Here is a 16,586-nt window from a genome sequence, read left to right as displayed (position 1 = left end):
CTAAAGATACTAAATATTACCAAAAGAAACATTCCTTTTTTTTTTTTTTTGTCGCAAGAAACATTCTAAAGATACTAAAAATTTATGATTTTATTTCCAGAAACGATTAAAATTGATGGTTGCTTTCCTTTGTTATCTATATTTTATTTATTTATTGGGTCAAATGTTCTCAATATTTTCTTCTCCGAGTCATTAGTTTGAAGAAATTAAGATTCGCTTTTAGTTAGCTATATACTCTTTTGATAATGTTTTTTTTTTCTTTGGATAAAAAAAAAAGGGGATAATAATTATTTTTTGGGCAAATTGTTTGGTTGGAAATTTGGAATTGATTAGAGAGTGAGTAGTAAGTACCATCCCAATTTAATCATCCCTTTCTCTCTTCTCCTTCTTCTGTTTCTTCTCCATCATTCAAAGTGACAATGAAGTACACGACGTTACGCGTCTTCTTCTTTGCTTGATTCTTTAGCAAGAAATCTTTTCCCCTCTGGCACTAGTCGGAATCGAGAAACTTGGAGCATCCATCCCCGGAGATGGTTTCGTTTGCGGGTTTCGTGTTCGTTTTCGGATTTCTACTGGGGATTCTCGCGATCGTTGCGGCGGAAGTAATTGGGTTTTTGTATCTTGTGAAGCGGCTGAATCGGAAGAGTAATCGACAGGAACCGAGTTCGGGTTCTGATCCAACTCATAAGAACTTTGATCCTCGCCAGTCCGTTGATTTCAGTCTCAGCAAACAGGTGAACAGAACCTCTTGCGTTTTTAAAGTTTTCTGCAGTGAACATTGAGTTTATTGCATTGGTAGTCTCAGTGAAGCCCTAATTTAGTCTGGTTCATAATTTTGAATATCCCTAATTTTGAATCGAGGTTCACTAATTTGCTGAGAAAATGTGAGTTTTGAGTTTAGTCGGAATTGGAATCTAGTGGGTTGGTTTTGTGACTGCTTTGATCATTTTCGCTATTTTTAGATCTCTGCAATGAAAGCTGTTTGATTTCATTTTTCTTTATGCCTATATCTCAGGGAGTGATCTGGATTTTGGAAATGGACGAAAGTGTAAAGGATTGGATGAAGGAGAAATTGCAAAAGGAGCAAAAGAAGAAGAGACTAGATCTCTTGGAGGTACATCCAGTTAGGAGATTTGCTCGTATCAAAGACCATAAGCTCATCTTGTCAGATTCAGATGGCACTCAGACTTCTATTACTTTGAAAGGTTGCTTTGTTGACGCTGTTTCAGGGTCTGGACCGACTAGGAAATGGTACGATTGTCAAAATTTTAGTTCTCGAATCCATTCTTGTAAATGTCCTCAACTTTATTATTCATATCCCTTTGTTTTGTGTTTTCTTAGGGCTAAAAGATTTCCTATACAAGTAGAAAGCAAAACTTCTGTTTTGTACAAGGGAAACCGACTGTTGTACATTTTCTTAGAGACTTCTTGGGAGAAGGAGTCATGGTGTAAAGCTCTTCGTCTTGCTGCTTGCGAGAATCAGGAAAGGTTTATTTGGTCCACCAAATTGAAAGACGATTTCCGAATCTATTTGGCTTCCCTGAATGCAGCATATCCTTCTTTTATGAAACCATCAGCTGGGTTTAGTTTTGAGTCACTGGACAAAGGGTTTAAAGTGGATGGTCCCTCATCAAAGGTTCGTTTGTTCTGGAAGAAATTTTCGAAAAAGTGCTCGACTAAAGTAAATTTGCCCCCGTCAATTCGTGAAGACAAGAAGACTTCAACCCGCCCTTACCAAGATTCACAATCTACTGGTAGCTCTGGGAAAAGCACCCCAGCTAGAAAGATGCAAGATAACATTCCTGAGGAAACCGATGTCCAAGTGTACTCACGTTCTTGGAGCCATAGCAGTCATGCATCAGATGTAGATTCAGAAGATAAGTCTTTTGATGAAGGAACACTGGCATTGAACGTACTAATTTCGCGGCTGTTCTTTGATGTCAAACAGAACAAAGTGCTGAAGAATTTAGTTCGCGAACGAATCCAGGTATGTTCATTAATATGAAAGTTCACTAAATCAGGATTTTGGCTGCGTTTATTTTTTATCTAACTTTTCTTTTGATTAAACAGCGGGTAATGTCCAACATGAGACTTCCCAGCTACATAGGCGACTTAATCTGTTGTGATGTAGACATTGGAAATCTCCCACCTTATATACACGGTACAAGAATTCTTCCAATGGAGATGAATGGTGTGTGGGCGTTCGAACTAGATATTGAATACACTGGCGGTGCGGGAATTGATGTTGAAACTCGGGTTGATGCCCGAGAGGAAGATCTGCAGAAAGGCATTGCTGAGGGAAAGTTGCAGCCAAATCCTGCTGGGGATGTTCCACCTGATCTCCTTGAAGGTCTTGCAGATTTTGAGAAGCAATTAAGTGTCCCCGGAGGAACTGTTGATGCACAAGATGTGAAAAATGGTGGAACTGATAAAGCTGGTTAGTACAGTCTTTTTTTATTGGTTTATGTATTCATCTAATTATTTTGCTTGTGATCTTGCATAATGCTTAGAAGCATTAGACCAAGGACTAGAAAATAGACTGATATTTAATTTTTGCAGGTGAATCTAAGGGTCCAAAAGGTACAAAAGCAGCTCCGAGCAATGGATCCAAGTGGAAATCTATTCTGAAGAACATTGCTGAACAAGTTTCCCAGGTTGATCTCGTTTTTCTGTTATGTTTAGAAGACAGTTTCGTTGCTTGTTGCGCTCTTGGTTCACAGTGCCCAACCTGCACGACCACAACAACCTGCACGACCACAAATTGTGGTGTGATTAGTAGGATCTGAAAGCAGAATTACGAGCACCTTTTTTTTAGTTCTTCTAGTATCTTAGACCATCTCAATTTGTAAAACTGCAGGTCCCTATTACTTTGTCTATAGGGGTGTCTTCGCTTCGAGGGACACTCTGCGTACATATGAAGCCGCCTCCATCAGATCAACTGTGGTTTGGCTTCACAAGCATGCCCGATATTGAATTCAACCTTGTCTCTTCTGTTGGTGAACACAAAATCACAAACAGCCATGTTGCTATGTTCTTGGTCAACCGGTTCAAGGTAAGCTGTTGCGATCTTTTTTTTTTGTTTCAGAAGGAATTTGAACTAACCCAGAAGACAAAAACAAATTCTGCAGACGGCAATACGAGAGGTCATGGTGCTCCCCAATTGTGAAAGTTTAACCATTCCTTGGATGACAGCTGAAAAGGATGATTGGGTCGAACGCAATATTGCTCCATTCATGTGGCTGAATCAAGACTCGACCAGTGATCACGACAATTTAGAATGTGCAGAAGCGAAACCTAAAGCTGACAAGCCACCGACTTCTGAACAAATGCAGAAAACTGCCAACGTTCCCCAGAAGCCTAGAATTGAGGAAGAACCCGTGTTTGCACCATCAGCTAATTCAACATCTCTGATAGTAGAGAGTGACAAATCCTTGGACGAACTCCAGACTCCGTTGCTGGAAAGCAGTGAAAAGCAGGATTCGATGGCACAAGGAGGCAATGCCAGAGATATTACTCCGAGTAGTATTCAATCACCGTCAATGTCTACTGTGTCGAGCGAGGAGGATGATTCGCATTTAAAGGGAAATAAAATGGGGGCAGCAAAGGCGAGGATGTTCGATTTCAGGAAGAAAGTGGGAGAGAAGTTTGAAGAGAAGAAACGTCACGTGGAGGAAAAAAGTAGACAGATTGTTGAAAAGATGAGAGGTCCTTGACACAGAAGAAGCTTTTCTTTCTTTTCTTTTCTTTTTTTTTTTCTTTTTCAGGTTTCAGACAAAAACAAAAACTGATAGTCAATAGATTAGAGTATAGGATACTGGTACTTGTGTTCAAATGTTTGGTATAAATATCTGATTATTGCGAAATCATTCTTTATTCTTATTATTACAACAAACAAAGAGTAGCATCAAAACAAAGTATCTATGCAAAGTGATTTCATACACATAAAGATAGCATGAACAAAGACCAAAAGCAATGACACAACTCACACAAGGAACATTTCCATCTAGTAATCTTCAGGAGCCAAGGGCTGGTGTGTGTGGTGAGTAGGTGGCTCGGTGGGTATGACCATGTACTCATATATAAGGGCGGCTAAGGCACCGCCGATGAATGGTCCGACCCAATAGATCCAGTGGTCATGCCACCTCCATCCTACCAATGCTGGACCAAAGGCTCTGGCTGGATTCATTGATGCACCAGAGAATGGTCCACCCACTAAGATGTTTGCTCCAACAATGAGTCCGATTGCAAGCGGCGCTATGATCCCGAGGCTTCCACGTTTCGGATCAATCAAAGTAGAATACACGACGTAGACTAAGCCAAATGTTAAAATGATCTCTAGAACAAGTCCATTAACCGCTCCAACACCTGATGCTACACGGAAACCGACTGGTCTCTGCATGAACACAAACTATTTTTTAAGTCTTTACTCGTTAAAACGGAATTCCAAAACTGATAACGAGTGGGTTTGATCATAACCCTAAATTATTGTAGGCTTATCTTACTTGACCTATAAACATATCGCATTTAGTATTACCATGCCGTTCGTGGCGAGCCTTAACAAGAGACATGCGAGAATGGCTCCAAGAAGCTGAGCGATCCAGTAGTAGATGGCACGGATCGCTGAAAGTCTACCTCCAATAAGAGCACCAAAAGTGACCGCCGGGTTAACATGTCCACCAGAGACGTTGATGGCTGCTGAAACAGCAGCAAACAGAGCAAAAGCATGAGCCAACGCCACTAAAATCAATCCGCCTGGCGTGTTTGTCCCCGCATGGGCAGCGTGGTCCCAATACAACTTATCTGAGAAGACAAAAGACAACTCGTAAGTCATATCACATATGCAAAGATTTAACTATAAAGTCAGAACGGTGCATGTACGAACCGAGAGAGAGGATAGAGCCTTCAGCAGCAAAGACAAAGACAAAAGTGGAGAGGAATTCAGCTAAAGTGGCTCGAATAGAGTCAGGGTGTGTAGCCTCATCGGCTCTACCGAAACCATACGCTCTACGAGCTGATGTTGCCATTATTGTCTAACCCAAGATTAACAACCAAGCGTGACAAAGAAAGAGAGAGATAAAAGAGAGTTTAAAAGAAGCCAAAAGAAGCGAAGTCGAAGTAAAAAGGGACAGATGTGAGACTTGAATGTCTTAAGCTGGACACGTAGCTTCAAATTGCATGCAATTACTTAACCATATTACTTCAACGTTTTTCTTAGACTTCGTGTTCGTGCTACTTTCTTATCTTCTCCTGGTGAGGTTTTGGACGAACCTTAAGGTTCGGGATATTTATAATACATGTCGTCGCGTACGTGTTTATGTATGTGTATGTGTTCGGTTGACTATACATGCATGTGTGCCAAGTAGATAAACAAGTACGAAACTACGAATCTTCTAGAGCTGTGAAAACAATGAAACTATGCAGTTTTACGGCATATTAGTCTTGGGTTTTAACATCACAATAATGAAATTGTGATAATGTTGTTCTGATTTTGGCGGGTTAAACAACTGATAAGAAAAATGTAAAGGAAAAAAAACAGCGGTTTACATAACGGTTTCTGCCTGTTCTATTGAATCTTTATTACCATCCGAGAATCTCAAAACTGTAATCTCAATTCATATTTCATATCTGAATGTGACTTCTTCAGTCATGCGTTGTTAGCACCAGAAGCAGCAGCAGCCTCGGCCGCTTTCTTCTTCTCCCTCTTCTTCTTGTTTTTAAGAGCGTTCTTGCTCATCTCTCTGTATTAACACCAGAGCATCCATCAACATAAGCGCGACAGCTTCTCAGATTATGTATGTATGTATTACAAGATAGAGACTTACCCTGCACTGCTTCCTCCAAGCAACTGCAATTGCAAATAATGAAGCTATCAGAGACATATTTGATATATGACGCCAAATATCAATCGGAAACGGAAGTAACAGTGAATCTCATTGGTGATTTGGTTATGGACATGCATATTTAAGAGCTCACTGAGAGAAACTTTTTTTGTCATTTTCGTTTTCGTTTCAAGTATAAATCCGATGCATGACTGTGTGTGGTTAACAATTAGCAATTTGATATCACTGGAGATTATAGAAAAGTTGTTGAGTTACCTCAGCTTGAATAGCAGCTGCGTGCTTAGCATGCGGGGGTTGATATGCAGCCGGTTTCTTTGCAAAATCGTTGGGAACAATAGGTTTCTTCTGAGCTGATCCTTGTCCTAAGATAGATAAGTAGAAATCGTTTAAGAACATGATAACTTTTCGAATTTTTTTTACAATCAGAGACATGTTTAAGTAATTAAACAAATAGATTAGAACCTTGCGATTTTCCGTCGCCGAGTTTCAATGATTCAACTGACTTGATAAGTTCACTGATCTCACCGAACCTGTCCGGTGACTCTGGTTTCCATTCAGCCTGTAGGTAAATAACCATAGCACTCAAGTAAGACAATTTGTAATTAATGTAATTTTTTTCAAAGCTGTTGAAGAGACGGACCTGATACAGCCTCTCAAACATCTTCTTGAAATAAGGCTTTCCGTCGTAGTTGAAGATTTTCAACCTTCCAGTCAAGACAAAGACAATAAAAATACAACTTAAAACTAAGGAGAAACATAGAAAAATACCATCTCTGACAAACTTTATATATAACAGTGGCTGGTTCATATGTTAAAAGTCATGGATTATCACAGGCGGTCATGAGAACAAACAATTGATGCACAGTAATCATTTCACCACTCGATCTGTTCGAATAAGAAACCAAACTCAATAATGTGGCAAGAAGTATTCACATACCCATTGTCAATTTGAAGTCTTGGTGCTGTTGTGGCAGTCAAGAAATAACGCCCATCCGGAGACCATTCACTTGTTACAGAACACTCAGCTTTATTACTTCCTATCTGCTTCTTGTTGACAACATCCCAGAACGCCTGAATATAACACCATTTAGAGAGGATGTTACGAAAAGAAAATGAGAACTGATGACTAATTGTCACCCTAAAATTGAAAATATGAAGAACACAAGGTATAGTCATTTACCATATAACCAGGCAAGTTACCGAATCCAGCCACACACAAAACTGTGAAACATTGATTGAAAGTTACACAAATTCTCTGTTTGAAAAGAAACAACAACAAGAGACAAAGAAAAGAAGGATGAAGAAGAAAATCATACCTCTCCCTTTTGGGTTCCATCGAAGAGTGTTATAAGGACCTTCGCCAAGTTCCATCAAGGGTTTGCAATTCTTGTCAAAAATTGTCACACAAGCAGGCATAACTGAAGTCACAGTTGAGGAAAACCAATGTTCCAAGAAATCCATGCCCGAAAGAGCATATTGATGCAAAGCAAAACAACAATCTTAACAAGAACAGATTCAAATGCCAACTGATAAACATTATTCCTAAATGAACTCTTACAGATAAGCCGTTATAGCTGATGGAAAAAGGATACAGCCATATACAACTGCAAACTCTGAACCAGAATAGGACCACTGAACATCATGAACTGGTCCTTCTTTACCTGTTAAAGCACCAAAGAGTCAGTACCACCAGCAATCACAACAGCAGATATATTAAGATTAGGACATACGTAATGGAACAAGGCCCTCATGTGTGCCGTCTATTGTAAGGTAATGTAGCTTTGTTTCCCCATAATAATTTTGGTTGGTCTTGTCAACATCTGATTGTACAACCACTAAGAGTCCAGTGGAACCGTGGTTCCAACTAAACTGCACAGAAGAACAACGGAAAAAGCTACGTCGAGCACTTGGCTGACTCTGCATATCTTTCCCACATCCAAATATCTGGACACTGCCTGGACTCCCCTATACATGTAAGAATTAACATGTCAGAGTTGCTAGTCTACAGAGGAAACAATTATACATATGTTGTAGTGCAACTTTCAGAAAAAAAATACAGATAAATTTGCGAATGAGAATACAACAAGATATAGAAGGAAATATGTTTCTTTTACTGTTCAAAATCAGAATGCATTAACCCAAGCAATGAAAAGCACCTTTGATTCTGGAACAAACACAGCAATATGGGAAGCTGGCGTTTTAGAAAGCTCAAATGCAGCAACCCCAGGAACTCTGATCCGGGATGTTATTCCTTTCGAGAAATCTTTCGGGTCAAAGAAATGAATCTCGTTTGTAGCCAATCGGCATGCGGAAGATTCATCAGGACAGAAGCGAATCGATGGCCTACAGAGGAACAACAAAAACACCTCTTATGATACAAGCAGTATAATAAGGACAAAGACAATCTATATCTACGCATCTTATATGCTGGCAATTAAGCACTCAGACTTGCTTACCATGTGGTTTTAGTAATGGATTTTTGGTAATGACTATGTGCTAGATCTCCTGTCTCAATATTCCAAACAGAGACGTTCTTCTCCTGTGGAGTAGTGGGTTTTTGAAAAGTCTGAAGATAAGTCCCGCATGGAGATAGCTCAGCAGTGGTAACATTAGCTATAGTGAACGACCGCACTTCTGTCAAGCTGGTGGAATCATAGATAGTGATGATTCCATCTGATTTCATCGCCATAATCTTTGATCCATCAACACTGAACTTCGTGTTGGAGCATGAAACTCGTTCAAGCTTGAGAGTTGGTTGACCATTACTGAATGGAGGACCATTCCACACAAAGAAACCTTGAGCATCTCTAACTGTAAAAAATGTGACTTTAGAGACGAGAGAGAGAGAGATTTAAACATAACCTCAAAAATGAAATTGAGTTTAAAACACACGTACCTAAAATCTCCAAGGACGGTGAAGAACTCATTGCTTCCTTAAGATACCTGATTTAATTGCATTGATGAAAAGAAACAGCACTGTGTTAGAAGATCATCCAAAGTCACAAATTGAAGTCAACATTAAGGTCTTAAATTTCTACTGAACCCCTCTTCATCAATCAGTAGTTGCACAGGAATCACGACGGGTGAAACGAAAATCGCAAAATTACTTTACTGGGTCGAAGAAACACATTAAAGTAACCAACTTTTATATAAAACTTGTCAAGGTGAAGGGGAAGAAGAAGAAGAAGAAAGCACCTGAATGGAACACGCAACTCCAATCGGCGGGGAGGGGAGTCGTCGGTCGCTGTTGTGGCCGGGGCTTTAGCTCTGAACCGTCTAAAGAGATACCCTAACTTGAAATTTTTTATAAACCTCTAAATAATGTAGAAGGTTACTGTAATTTTAGTGATTTATAATTTACGACTCAAACCAAAAAAAGCTGTAAACTTAAAAAGGGTTTGTAGTTCTCTCTGGAGTACGGGTGCATCGTCTCTACTCTCTACCAGGTGAATCTCTTACTAATTTCGATTCAAGTTAGGTTTTTTCTTCAAGGATCGTGTCTGTTTATTAAGAATTGGGTTTCACTTTTGGTCTGTGATTTCTTCTCCGGTCTCTTCCCCTAGATTGTTCACAAAAACTGCTCGACCAAATTCCTCAAATAGAACCCTAATCTAATTCTTTCTCCGGCGAAATTCTGTATAGATTGTTTGAAATCTTTATGATATATAAGTTAGTGAACATTATTCTGTATTCTACATACTGTCATTTTCCCAAATTCAAAATTCTGTTATCAAAAGACAGAAGTCCCACTTTTGTTCAATTGTTTTGCTATTGTATAAGAACAAAGTAATTGACTCTGTACTTCAATGATACAACTTTCTTCGCCATTTGTCTAATATTTTTGTATATGTTTTTCTAATTCAATGATTTTCGTAGAAATTTGAAGAACTCCAAGATCCGGGTGTTCGAACATGGCGGAAGTAAGTCTTGGTATGCTTATAGACATTGTGGACGAAGAGTGGATGAGGGACACTTTACCTGATGATGGTAACCAATTTTTCCTTCCACATTATATACCTCAAGATCAGTATATTTTCCCCAAAATCCCATTTCATAGAAGTTTATTGTGGTGTTATACTGTTGCAGATCTTCCACTGCCTCCAGTGCTTGCTGTTAAGACTGATGATACTGAAGAAACTAGTATGTCTCTTTGTTCTGTTTTTGCTTTATTTAGCTATTTGATTCTATAGCTCTAATGTTATTGAAACATAGTCGTCTCTAGAAAGTAGAAACTGCTAGCTTTGTATTCACACTAGTGATGTAAGATAGTTAAACACCCATGTTGAATTCTCAAAATTTCATAAGGAAAACTACAAATACGCCACTTTGTTGTGTATGTTTCAAACACCGTGAAGCAAGTGTGAGCTCTACTTGACTAATATGATCCATCACATTGCGACTGTTTCAGATCAGGAAACTCAGCATGCAGATGCAGAAACTTGGCGCGATCTCGCACTGGATACACAGTAGTAGCCACTTGAGCACGATGGAAGCTTCTTTAAACTCTTTCGTTTCTCGCCTGTGTATGATCAGAAACAAAAAATTTCTTCATTTTGTATGAAGACATATTTTGCCTTGCCTATTTATTTAAATTAAAAAACCTTTCGTTAGTGGAATAAATTTGCTTCTAACCATGACGTCAGATTTTTCGCTGACGTGTGACGTGATGATTCGTTCGCGTGGTTGGCCAACTGTTTATATTTTAAATTTATCGAACAAGAAAAAAAAAAAAAATTCAGGTGGAGGAATATGCTGAGCTTATCACTGACACTGAGCAATCATGTTCCTCCATTAACGCTCTTACGTTATGAACGAAGAATCATCAAGCTCCGATGTCGATCGTCTCTTCTCTTTCACCAGATCTTCCGCACTAAACTCCTGATACCTTCGTCTTCTTCACCTGGAATTGTTGCTATTTCACCATCCTCGTCTCAAGTCGCCGTGCCGGAATTAGAAGACGAGGACCACTTCGATGACGAATTACGCCGTCTCTTGGCGCTGGTACCGGAGGAGATTCGACGCACATTGGAGGAGCATCCTGAGATTAGTGAACTCATTGAGATAGTGTTGGATTTAGGTCGTAAGCCTCTGGCGCGATTCCCTTCTGGGGATTTTGTTATCTCCGACGACGCTGTTAAGGTTAAGGATTTGGAATTCGCTGTCTCTCAGGTTGGTGAGTGTTTTTTTTTTTTGTTTTTGGTACCTCTCCGGCGAAATCTTCGTTTGACGAAAGCATCTGTAGCTGCTTGCTTACTAAGACCATGAATTGTTCAGGTTGGGGAATTCACTAATGATAATCGAGCTGGAATTAGTAGGACGTTGCATCGGATTAGTGCGATAAGGAATCGGAAAGGAGAAATCATTGGATTAACTTGTCGTGTTGGTCGTTCTGTTAGAGGAAGCGCCAATTTGCTGCGGGATCTTGTTCAAGATGGGAATTCATTGTTGCTTATTGGTCCACCAGGTGTGGGGAAAACTACAATGATCAGGTTTTGTTAGTTTCTTCTACATTGATCAGCTTGTTTATACATTCTTTAGATCAATGATTTGATCAGCCATTGATTGTTTATTCAGGGAGGTAGCGCGAATGCTAGGAAATGACTATGAAAAGAGAGTAATGATTGTTGATACTTCCAACGAGATTGGTGGTGATGGTGATATACCTCATCCAGGGATTGGTAATGCTAGGCGGATGCAAGTCCCTAACTCTGACATACAACACAAGGTTGGTTAGTAGATAGCTTGAGCGTTGTATATTTAGATGAGGTGAGAGATGGTTTATATGTGTTTCAATTTACTTTCCTAGTTACCTTCAGGTACTGATTGAGGCAGTAGAGAACCATATGCCTCAAGTGATTGTAATTGATGAGATTGGAACCAAACTTGAAGCTATAGCTGCAAGTACAATAGCAGAACGTGGAATCCAGTTAGTCGCTACTGCTCATGGAGCGACCATAGAGAATTTGATTAAGAATCCTTCATTAGACCTTCTGGTTGGAGGTGTACAGGTTAGACATATTATGTTTGCATTCCGCTCAAACCCAAATCAAGATATCGTTTGAAATTTTTGTTTGACATTTTATGAGAATCTCTTACCAATGGTCATTCTCGCATATATGGCACTCTACTTCTCAAGAAATTAGTTTAAGGGGGTGACGTTGACCACCTACCATTTCCCACTGATCTCTTGCATCTCAATATGTCAGCAAAACATTATATATGGAACCATATAGCAGGTCGAAATGAGTGATATATTGTTGTAGGAGCTCAATGGTCTATAATCCTAGATCCGATCTTTTTTCTGTTATAGTTTATTCTTTCAGACATATTTAATGGAGACCTTTGGGCAGAGTGTGACTCTTGGAGATGAGGAAGCGACCAGAAGAGGTGGCCAGAAGACTGTCCTTGAAAGAAAAGGTCCGCCAACATTTAACTGTGGTGCAGAGATAGTCTCAAAGACTGAAGTTCGAGTTCACCGTAGTCTTGAAGCAACTGTTGATGCTGTTCTCGCAGGTAGCTTCTGTCTTATTGATTTTGAACTGTTGATAATGCAAAATACACATATATAAATGCAGCATATATTTGGAGACAATAACATTTTAAGATTCTGGCTTTAGTTAACTTTCTGCTTTTGGCTCATCTCCTGGCTAAAAGGTCGCTTACCAAACGTTGAAATCCGCAAAATAAAGTCTCATGGAGTGGAACTTATTATGGAGAAGGAACCTTACGTAGAAGATACGACTATGGATAAGATACATGAAGCGGAAACATTAGATGTTTTGAAGCTCGCCAAGGAAGAATTTATCTCTGAAGTCCTTCCAACTAAGGAGTTAACTGAAGCAGAAATTGCAGAATCTCCAGAGCAAGCGACACTGATGTATCTATATGTCTATGGGGTAAGACTAGAATGACTTTTGCAGATTCTCAGTTTTTAATAGTCGTATACTATCTCTGTTGATATCCATATACTAAAACACAGATTTGTCAATTTCTCCCTCGCAGATAGCAGAATCAACTGTTCTTCAGGCAATTAAACAACTAGATATGGAAACTGCAGTAGAGTTAACTGACGACATTAGTGAAGCAGAGGCTTTACTCGCTTTGCAAGCAAAGATAAGGAAGAATCCCCGTATTAAATCATTAGCTACATCTCACAGTATACCTGTTTATGTAACAAAGGTAAAAAGATTCACTAAGAATGTCTTGTTGTTCCAATTTTCTAGTTCCATGCTTTTACCAAAAGAAGCTCTTTGTCTTGCAGACTAACTCAGGTATTCAAGTTGCCAAGGCGATACGTGCATTACTAACGGATTACGAAGATGGACTCGGAGAATTTGGATCAGAAGATCGTCTAAAACTATCTGAAAAAATGGACGCCTTAGAGGTAACTAAAGAGCTAGTAAAAATTCCATCGATAATAACCACATTTCAGGCTTTCTTAACACCAATTCATTTGCATGCAGGAAGCGAGGTTAGCGATAGAGCGGACAGTGATACCAAAAAAGGAAACAGTCGATTTACTCCCGAGGCAACCCAAGATCGTGTCTCTTCAAGGAAAGCTAGTCAGGAAGTATAATTTACGATCAGAAAGAAAATGGAGAGAGGATGAGATGTATCTGCGGATCATCCCTTATGGGACGGAAGAAGACAGAGACGACGGTGAAGATGAAGGAGAGTTTGAAGAAGAGAACGGAGAAGAGCTTGACGAGTTCGGTTGTTCCACTGGCGAGTCAGATGGTTCACCCTATGGCATCGACAGGTTACCTCTGTTGCCTGATTAGTTTCCTCTGTTCGTACAATATTAAAGATACACTTTTGTGAATGAAAAGAAAATATATACATTCTCAAACAAATTTGATAATTAGTAAAACTATGAACAACAAACTAATGTCGAAACTCTCTGAAGAATGTCGATGTTTTTTTTCACTAATTCAACGCTTACCAGTTATCTGATGAATACGACCAACCAGTTGTCGCTGATCGCGAATTGAGGCCAACTAATTTTGTACTTTAATTCTTTGAAAACTCCATTATTCAACTAAGTATAATAAATCCATATATTATTCATCCAACAAAGTAGCATTTCAAGTTTAGAAAAGGATCATTTTCTTACAAAAAAAATAGTTGACTTTACAGCAAATCAACAGCTTGAATGATTTGTTTTTACAATTACTTTTCGGAAAAAAAAAAAGGACAAGATTGGTAATAAAGTTGTGACCTGAGTGACTCTATATGGATATCAAACCGTCATGCATTAGAAATTTATTTTAACTTATCTTTTATCTTCTTTTCAGGGATCATGATCCAATTTAATCCTATGATTGTTATTTAACTCAAAAGATAGTAGATATACAAGCATATACACTAGACAAAGAACCAAAAATATTAGTATTTTATACTATAGATTATATATAGATATCGAGCTGAATGGAATAAAAAGTTGGATAAAAATAAGTAAAAGAGTTTGAAGTGCGTTATGTAAGAAAGTGCCGTCCAGAGGAGTGAGGACCACTTACTTACTTGTGTGGGAGGTAGTAGTTAGTTTACGTCTTCTACCTTAATAATTACCAACTCCTTACTCATCTGAGAGGACCGACTACATTTTTGGTACTTTTAACTAGTGCTTTCTTTTTTCAAGTTTTGTTGTTTAAAGTCTAGGTAGGACGATGATCCGGTGGATCTATACACTTAGTAGAATTGGTGTAAATCGTTCCAGGATGGCTCACATTAAAGGGTTTAACTCTAGTTTTAGGAGGACCGATCGTGGATATAACTGGACTACCTCGATCGTACTTGCTTGCATACCGTTCTAAACAATAGTTTTGGTAGTTATGTTTGATTATAAACATTTGTTGTGTATAAACATGTGGTTGTCATGATAGTTTATATAATCCATAACTCCATGTATATACAAGATGATTATATAAGTGTTTTGAGAATGTAATAGTGGTTTGTAATAATATATATATATATATCATCACGTTAAAATTCGGATTCGAATCCGTATAATGCATGGTGTTTCATGTGGTGTTTGGTCCAACTCGCAAAGTGTTTCTAATTTTATCAAATGAGGTATGGTATAAAATGTTCCACAAACGTATAAATTAATAATGAGTTTCTTGTCCACGAACGGACGCTAAAAGAAATGGATATGTTTATTCTATTGACGTCTGACGAACGAGCACATACCCTTCAAGCCATGTACTGAAGGAATTATTAAATATTCATTTGTCAACGAAAACTATTATAGCAAGAACAAAATCATTTCTATACGTTTAGTTTCTATACCATAACATGTATGATGTATCAATGTGTAGTTTTGTGTAAACACTAAATTCCGTAATATGAACGGTGACATTTTTAGGTCCATCAAGTTTTGAATATTGCTTTCGGCCATGTACCGGTGTAGGTGAAATTTTAAAAATACCTGACGTTTGGATGATTGATTTATGGGTTATTGTCTTAGAATCCAATGAAATATTGACAAAAGGAGTTCCATTTTAGATTACCAATAAATGTATCTTTTCATCACATTCTTACCAACCTCAACCTATATATTTTGTAATTTGGTCAACTCCGTGAGTTGTTTCATTTATCATTAACTCTAATCAAGACAATATATAGTATCAGAGAATCTTGAGAGCATGCATGTAATGTCGAAACTAATACTATACGAAATCGTATCTATTCTTGTAAATCCAATCTAACATATTTTGTAAGAATCTTTCGTAATCTCAAAATTTAGGTATTTTTGTCTATTCTGATATCTCTTATCAATAGTTTTTTTCTTCTCTTGATAATAAACTCTCTTTTTAAAGGTTGTTGGAGTTAGTGTTTAATTCACTTTTTCCTCGAGTTTCGAATTGGTATTTCACTTACTCTATAAAACTAGTGCTACATTTGTATATACAAAATCGTTTCCGTTATAAACTTTTTATTATTATTATTAGTATTATTATATCATAAAGAGTCTTCAACTTGTTATAAATAGAAATAAAATAGAGTGATGAACTTGTCCTAGTCTCTATATATATAATATTAAAGAATCAAAATGAGAAAGATAGTGATTTGGACCTCAACTCATCATGATTTCATGAATATTCTCCAAGTTCTTTTCTTCTTTCTAAAATGCCTCTTCAATATATTAACAGAGTAGTAGTAAAGAGATTCATGGTTGCTTCAATTTTTTTCCTTGTTAGTGACAATACTTATCTAGTTATTATCTTGTTATTTTATCACTTCGGTTATATTCAGTCCATAGAACCAAAAATTTCAATCAAACGACGTGACCTTTAATTGGTCAACTGAAACTAAAGGCCAACCAAAAGAAAAAGGCTGCATCGATTGACCTTCTAACTTCGACAATATTTTAAAATTGACCCCATTTACAATTGTCTCCCATTTTTGTCTTTTTATATTATGAACTAGTTTATCACCCTACTTACACATGTCATCCTTCAACACTTAAAACCTTTTTTTCTTGAAATTTTCCTTTGTGGGTTTATACTATGAATACATTTTAGAATCTAATAATGAATTTTATCCGCATTACTCCACAAAAGTTTCCTATTTTTCTTGCTTTAATATCATTATATGTTGACAAAAGGAATATTTCATAAATGTATTAATGAAAAAGTGCACCTCTCAGCTTCTGCCTCGATTATAAATTACATTCACGACCGCCTTTTCTTTCGTTATGACCGGCCTTATCTTATTTTATATTGTATAGCATTCCAATGAGATTCA

The 16,586-nt window shown here is 37.9% G+C and overlaps 5 protein-coding genes across 6 annotated transcripts; 3 read left to right on the top strand and 2 right to left on the bottom strand.

Annotated features, from left to right (window-relative positions):
• The first annotated feature begins 323 nt into the window (after positions 1-323).
• Positions 324-3,866, top strand: LOC17895845 (testis-expressed protein 2). Its single transcript, XM_006300555.2, has 7 exons — positions 324-734; positions 1,016-1,251; positions 1,342-1,987; positions 2,071-2,437; positions 2,560-2,654; positions 2,858-3,052; positions 3,129-3,866. Exons 1-7 carry the CDS (start codon positions 531-533, stop codon positions 3,711-3,713), a joined length of 2,328 nt encoding a protein of 775 aa, XP_006300617.1. The 5' UTR covers positions 324-530; the 3' UTR covers positions 3,714-3,866.
• LOC17894005 (aquaporin TIP3-1) lies at positions 3,853-5,247 on the bottom strand. The gene is made up of 3 exons (XM_006301815.2): positions 4,883-5,247; positions 4,535-4,800; positions 3,853-4,393 (listed from the first exon to the last, which is right to left on the bottom strand). The coding sequence occupies exons 1-3, from the start codon at positions 5,022-5,024 to the stop codon at positions 4,004-4,006; spliced, it is 798 nt and encodes a 265-aa protein (XP_006301877.1). The 5' UTR covers positions 5,025-5,247; the 3' UTR covers positions 3,853-4,003.
• A 154-nt stretch (positions 5,248-5,401) lies between these two features.
• Positions 5,402-9,119, bottom strand: LOC17895124 (eukaryotic translation initiation factor 2A). The gene is made up of 14 exons (XM_023787175.1): positions 9,036-9,119; positions 8,737-8,783; positions 8,297-8,651; positions 7,997-8,183; positions 7,571-7,805; positions 7,433-7,501; positions 7,157-7,258; positions 7,021-7,061; positions 6,778-6,911; positions 6,481-6,544; positions 6,303-6,399; positions 6,096-6,202; positions 5,823-5,845; positions 5,402-5,738 (listed from the first exon to the last, which is right to left on the bottom strand). The coding sequence occupies exons 2-14, from the start codon at positions 8,765-8,767 to the stop codon at positions 5,645-5,647; spliced, it is 1,539 nt and encodes a 512-aa protein (XP_023642943.1). The 5' UTR covers positions 8,768-8,783; positions 9,036-9,119; the 3' UTR covers positions 5,402-5,644.
• A 73-nt stretch (positions 9,120-9,192) lies between these two features.
• On the top strand, positions 9,193-10,474 carry LOC17894765 (anaphase-promoting complex subunit 13). The gene is made up of 4 exons (XM_006301939.2): positions 9,193-9,286; positions 9,717-9,827; positions 9,927-9,980; positions 10,249-10,474. The coding sequence occupies exons 2-4, from the start codon at positions 9,752-9,754 to the stop codon at positions 10,308-10,310; spliced, it is 192 nt and encodes a 63-aa protein (XP_006302001.2). The 5' UTR covers positions 9,193-9,286; positions 9,717-9,751; the 3' UTR covers positions 10,311-10,474.
• Positions 10,475-10,586: 112 nt separating this feature from the next.
• On the top strand, positions 10,587-13,770 carry LOC17895756 (uncharacterized protein ycf45). Of its 2 annotated transcripts, XM_006300757.2 has the most exons (9): positions 10,587-11,009; positions 11,115-11,329; positions 11,415-11,565; positions 11,657-11,848; positions 12,191-12,353; positions 12,495-12,736; positions 12,843-13,019; positions 13,102-13,224; positions 13,304-13,770. In XM_006300757.2, exons 1-9 carry the CDS (start codon positions 10,590-10,592, stop codon positions 13,619-13,621), a joined length of 2,001 nt encoding a protein of 666 aa, XP_006300819.2. In that variant the 5' UTR covers positions 10,587-10,589; the 3' UTR covers positions 13,622-13,770. The 2 variants fall into 2 exon arrangements, with proteins under 2 accessions (XP_006300819.2, XP_023642942.1); XM_023787174.1 differs by lacking the exon at positions 10,587-11,009 and having other exon boundaries at positions 11,232-11,329; positions 11,647-11,848.
• The last annotated feature ends 2,816 nt before the right edge of the window (positions 13,771-16,586 follow it).

Source organism: Capsella rubella, unplaced genomic scaffold (genome assembly GCF_000375325.1).
Source record: "Capsella rubella cultivar Monte Gargano unplaced genomic scaffold, Caprub1_0 scaffold_2, whole genome shotgun sequence".
In the NCBI taxonomy this organism is placed as follows: domain Eukaryota; kingdom Viridiplantae; phylum Streptophyta; class Magnoliopsida; order Brassicales; family Brassicaceae; genus Capsella; species Capsella rubella.
Note: the sequence above shows the minus strand (reverse complement) of the source record. Positions and strands in the feature narration are given on the sequence as shown.

What these genes read in the sequence shown, in the direction of transcription:
- LOC17895845 (XM_006300555.2), top strand. Translation starts at nt 531, where the DNA reads ATGGTTTCGTTTGCGGGTTTCGTGTTCGTTTTCGGATTTCTACTGGGG. An exon ending in ATTTCAGTCTCAGCAAACAG is followed by an intron (nt 735 to 1,015) that starts GTGAACAGAACC and finishes CCTATATCTCAG; the next exon opens with GGAGTGATCTGGATTTTGGA. An exon ending in TTGCTGAACAAGTTTCCCAG is followed by an intron (nt 2,655 to 2,857) that starts GTTGATCTCGTT and finishes GTAAAACTGCAG; the next exon opens with GTCCCTATTACTTTGTCTAT.
- LOC17894005 (XM_006301815.2), bottom strand. Translation starts at nt 5,024, where the DNA reads ATGGCAACATCAGCTCGTAGAGCGTATGGTTTCGGTAGAGCCGATGAG. An exon ending in AGGCTCTATCCTCTCTCTCG is followed by an intron (nt 4,801 to 4,882) that starts GTTCGTACATGC and finishes TTGTCTTCTCAG; the next exon opens with ATAAGTTGTATTGGGACCAC. An exon ending in GGCTCGCCACGAACGGCATG is followed by an intron (nt 4,394 to 4,534) that starts GTAATACTAAAT and finishes GTGTTCATGCAG; the next exon opens with AGACCAGTCGGTTTCCGTGT.
- LOC17895124 (XM_023787175.1), bottom strand. Translation starts at nt 8,767, where the DNA reads ATGAGTTCTTCACCGTCCTTGGAGATTTTAG. An exon ending in TGTTTGAGAGGCTGTATCAG is followed by an intron (nt 6,400 to 6,480) that starts GTCCGTCTCTTC and finishes ATTTACCTACAG; the next exon opens with GCTGAATGGAAACCAGAGTC. An exon ending in CGGCGACGGAAAATCGCAAG is followed by an intron (nt 6,203 to 6,302) that starts GTTCTAATCTAT and finishes TATCTATCTTAG; the next exon opens with GACAAGGATCAGCTCAGAAG.
- LOC17894765 (XM_006301939.2), top strand. Translation starts at nt 9,752, where the DNA reads ATGGCGGAAGTAAGTCTTGGTATGCTTATAGACATTGTGGACGAAGAG. An exon ending in GGACACTTTACCTGATGATG is followed by an intron (nt 9,828 to 9,926) that starts GTAACCAATTTT and finishes ATACTGTTGCAG; the next exon opens with ATCTTCCACTGCCTCCAGTG. An exon ending in TGATGATACTGAAGAAACTA is followed by an intron (nt 9,981 to 10,248) that starts GTATGTCTCTTT and finishes CGACTGTTTCAG; the next exon opens with ATCAGGAAACTCAGCATGCA.
- LOC17895756 (XM_006300757.2), top strand. Translation starts at nt 10,590, where the DNA reads ATGCTGAGCTTATCACTGACACTGAGCAATCATGTTCCTCCATTAACG. An exon ending in TGTATCTATATGTCTATGGG is followed by an intron (nt 12,737 to 12,842) that starts GTAAGACTAGAA and finishes TCTCCCTCGCAG; the next exon opens with ATAGCAGAATCAACTGTTCT. An exon ending in AAAAAATGGACGCCTTAGAG is followed by an intron (nt 13,225 to 13,303) that starts GTAACTAAAGAG and finishes ATTTGCATGCAG; the next exon opens with GAAGCGAGGTTAGCGATAGA.